General features: G+C 35.7%; 1 protein-coding gene across 1 annotated transcript in view; it reads left to right on the forward strand.

The window, feature by feature from the left end:
- Positions 1–382, forward strand: part of LOC113226402 — a 14,129-nt gene extending 13,747 nt beyond the window's left edge. Inside the window, exon 5 of the mRNA XM_026459017.1 lies at positions 243–382. Coding sequence (XP_026314802.1) covers positions 243–317 — 75 coding nt within the window. The 3' untranslated portion in view covers positions 318–382. The remainder of the gene's footprint in view (positions 1–242) is intronic.
- Positions 383–3,485: the final 3,103 nt, after the last annotated feature.

The raw sequence follows: 3,485 nt of genomic DNA on the forward strand, positions 1-3,485 counted from the left end.
TCGCTGTCTCTTTTATTTATATTTATAACTGTATTCTAATTACCGATGGTTTTTATTGTATAACAACATTCTCTATTTTGAAACATAGTTTGTGAACCACCAACAGGAAACAAGTAAAGAATTGTATTGTTGAAAATCATCGACGACGACTTGCAAATTTGCCATTATTAATAATTGTGCTAAGGGTTATAATGAATTAAACAACATTACATACACAGTTACCGTTTATGTATTGTTTACAGGCATGCCCTGAATATGACGACAGAGGACATTGTAGTGAAATCAAAAGTCTAGCAGAAAAATGTTCGGCTGAATAAAAAATTACCGAAAGTTGAATCAACGATACCTTTAGGAAATTTTGAAAAATATATACATACGTTTTGTGCACTTTACTTCTTGTTTAATTTATTCTCAAAATCATCGCTACCATGAAATGTGAAACCGCCCTTACACATAGCATAGTAGTGGCCATAGTAGCAGTGGACATCCTTTTGAAAGTTTACGTCCAGGGACTGCCACCTTACCTGTTTCTGCCGCCATGCGGTAATGTAACCATTACTGCGTTTCGTTTTTGAAGGTGTTGGTGAAATTACAGGCACATGGAACTTCAACTTATGTCTCAGGGCGACAGGCGCGGTGGCAGTGTCAGTTTTAAGAAGGTGATATAATGAACAGTCATTCATGAGACTAGATCTACAAAACGTCCTCGTGTCTACCCAAGACCACGTCAAACTTGACACTATAGATTTAAATTTAACTATACCGTTTGCGATAAAAACGATCCAAAGTCCATAGAGTTAAGCTTGATGTGCTCTTGACTGCTCGCCGAAGTATACGTCTCTGGATTAGAAATGTCTTTCTTTTTGACATTGTTTATATTATTATACAGATGGTTCGTACATTCCGCGCGCTCAGTGCACTGTGGCCATGTAGAACCTTGTATGTGGCATTATCGCTTCATACCGAATCATAGTGTCACGTTAGTATGGTATAGTCTAACGGTCTGTTGTCAACAACTCGACGTCCAAGCGCCTGTTTTGCGTGTGGTGGGTCGTACTTGTTCTTGTTGTTATTCAGTCATGTCTTTGAATAATTCATAAAGATTTTACTTTCATACAAGAATAAATATACACTCATGAAAATGTCTAAGTATCAAGGCATTTTTTAAAAGGCATATATTTAAATGATCATTTGAAATTTGCAAAAATGATTGATCCTTTTTCTCTGAGACATAAGTTAAAACAATGCATATTTTAACCTGTTCAGAGCTACGCAAAATATTTTTGATTTGTATAAATTAACTTTGGTAGTTTTATGTTGGGCCTCAAAACTGAGGATCGTATTCCAGGAGGCCAATCGCGCTATTTTCGAAAGGTTTAACCATTCAACGGAACATGTTTAGCTTTGGTATGTATGTAGTTTTACCGATGTACAAAATGCAATCGCGCTATCAATTTGAAAGGTTTAAACCAAAGCTACTAAACTACTAAAGCAAAGCTATACCGCGTGCGATACGTTAAGAGACGTATCTTGACTATGTAAAAAAACCGATAAATATTTCCGCAATCGAAAATTTAAAATGCCCTGAAATGTCAATATCTACGAATCCAAGTCTATAAAAGAGCGATTTAAAAAAAATGTGTAAAAGAAATGTCATAAAATTCAACTGTAAACAAACGTATAGTTGTGATTTGAACCAAATTAATTGAATTTAGTGTTTAGTTTAGAGATTGAACACGCAAAAGTAAGTACGTACGCATTGTTTTTCTGTTTTAATATTCTATTTAATAAAATAGTATCTTTTTACATAATCAAACAGGTACGCCAACTACTATTAATTTCGAAATGTTAGCAATGTAGAATTAATAATGATGCTCGTATTTTAGCCAATGTGGATGCGGTCGGACGGCGAGCGACCACTGTAAGCCAGCTCCATCTTTGCTGGAGTTCGAATCGCACAGAGATTTGGCTTGAGGAAGACTTCGCTCGGCGTTGTTCGTGCGTACTATCAGCACGCCTTTTTGGTGTGAGTGTGTGGCTATTTTTAACGCAAAGGGCCTCGCAATAGATCTCAAAGAGTAGGTTAAGGTCAGTCATAATGAGAGTTTTGTACCATAACTTATATCACTATAATATGCAATATTATTATTGTTATTCAGGTATGGAAAAGTAGGATGAGAATCTACGCCACATCAACGGCGGCAATAACCGCGGCAGAGGCCCTTCCAGTAATCCTAAAGGACACCAACTCAAGCGCAAAGTAACTAAATAACTTCAAACAAACAATTCAATAACAAAGTAACATTCCATTTGAGCAAATTCCCACTCTTTATTACACCACATCCATTATTTCGATGACAGTGAGTTGATGAGCGTCGGCGTCGTTGGAGCAGAACCGGGCGGAATTCTTACGCATTGAGGAGCTGCTAGCATCCTTGCAGCAAGGGTATGCTGGCAAGGTGCAAGCTGAGGCAGTTATTATTTCTGCCAAAGCAGATAATCTGCATGCTCAAGCCATAGCTGTCATTTACAAAGCAATTACCGAGTTGGTGCCCGCAGTTAACCTTTTTGACAGAATATTTCACAAGAATGACAGAATTGTTTTCAACGTGATGATATATTCAATTGTGGTAATCTGAAAGAGCGTAAGGAACGAAGGTCTAATCTGTAGACATTTGTCCCTTACTCCCTTTTATTTTTCCACAGTGATATATAAACATTTCTTTAAATCTATTTTGAAAATGCCTGAAACATTCTGGCGTTTATGCTGGCTTCATACTGTATCTATATGATTACCCATCTTGCTTTATCTGTCACTACTCCCATGAGAGGTGTTACTTTTTATCAGAAAGCAAGACCTCACATAGGAGTATAGAGCTTCAGCACTACAATACATATTTTTGTTTCAGACTTCTTTGTAGAATAAAATGCAAGATCGCTCTGGAAATGAAGGATGATTTGGGATAGATAGAGGTAATAAATAAACAAAAAATACACTATTTTTTCTTTCAACCAACCTCTAAAAAGTACACATCAATTTAGATTAAGGTAATAAACAAGTACAATGTGTATGTGTCGTCATCTTAGAGTGAATACCTCGTATATGTCATTTCTTTGTAATTTTTCAGGATGAAGATAAAATATGATGTAAAATATAGTAAACGCAATAATGTTTGTAGTTAGCATTTTAATTACTTAAATTACCTCTCCTTCTTTTTTAAATTAAATTTCTCTCCTCCTCTAACCTCTTTTAGATACATTGCATTGAAAGGGTTGCAACGATAACAACCGTGATCAGGATCATAGCAGTAAAACAGGAAACTTCCGGTCAACAAATTTATTTAACGTGAAGTAAAAGGTAAAGTAAAAAAAAACTGTAACAAATAAAAGATAAATGTAGAAAAACAGCACATTAATAAAAAAACACTCCCTAACTTAAACTTAAAATTGGTAGATGTTAAATTTAGGCACTTACCCCTTATCGG

This window comes from Hyposmocoma kahamanoa, unplaced genomic scaffold, assembly GCF_003589595.1.
Source record: "Hyposmocoma kahamanoa isolate Upper Pololo Valley unplaced genomic scaffold, ASM358959v1 190, whole genome shotgun sequence".
NCBI lineage: Eukaryota > Metazoa > Arthropoda > Insecta > Lepidoptera > Cosmopterigidae > Hyposmocoma > Hyposmocoma kahamanoa.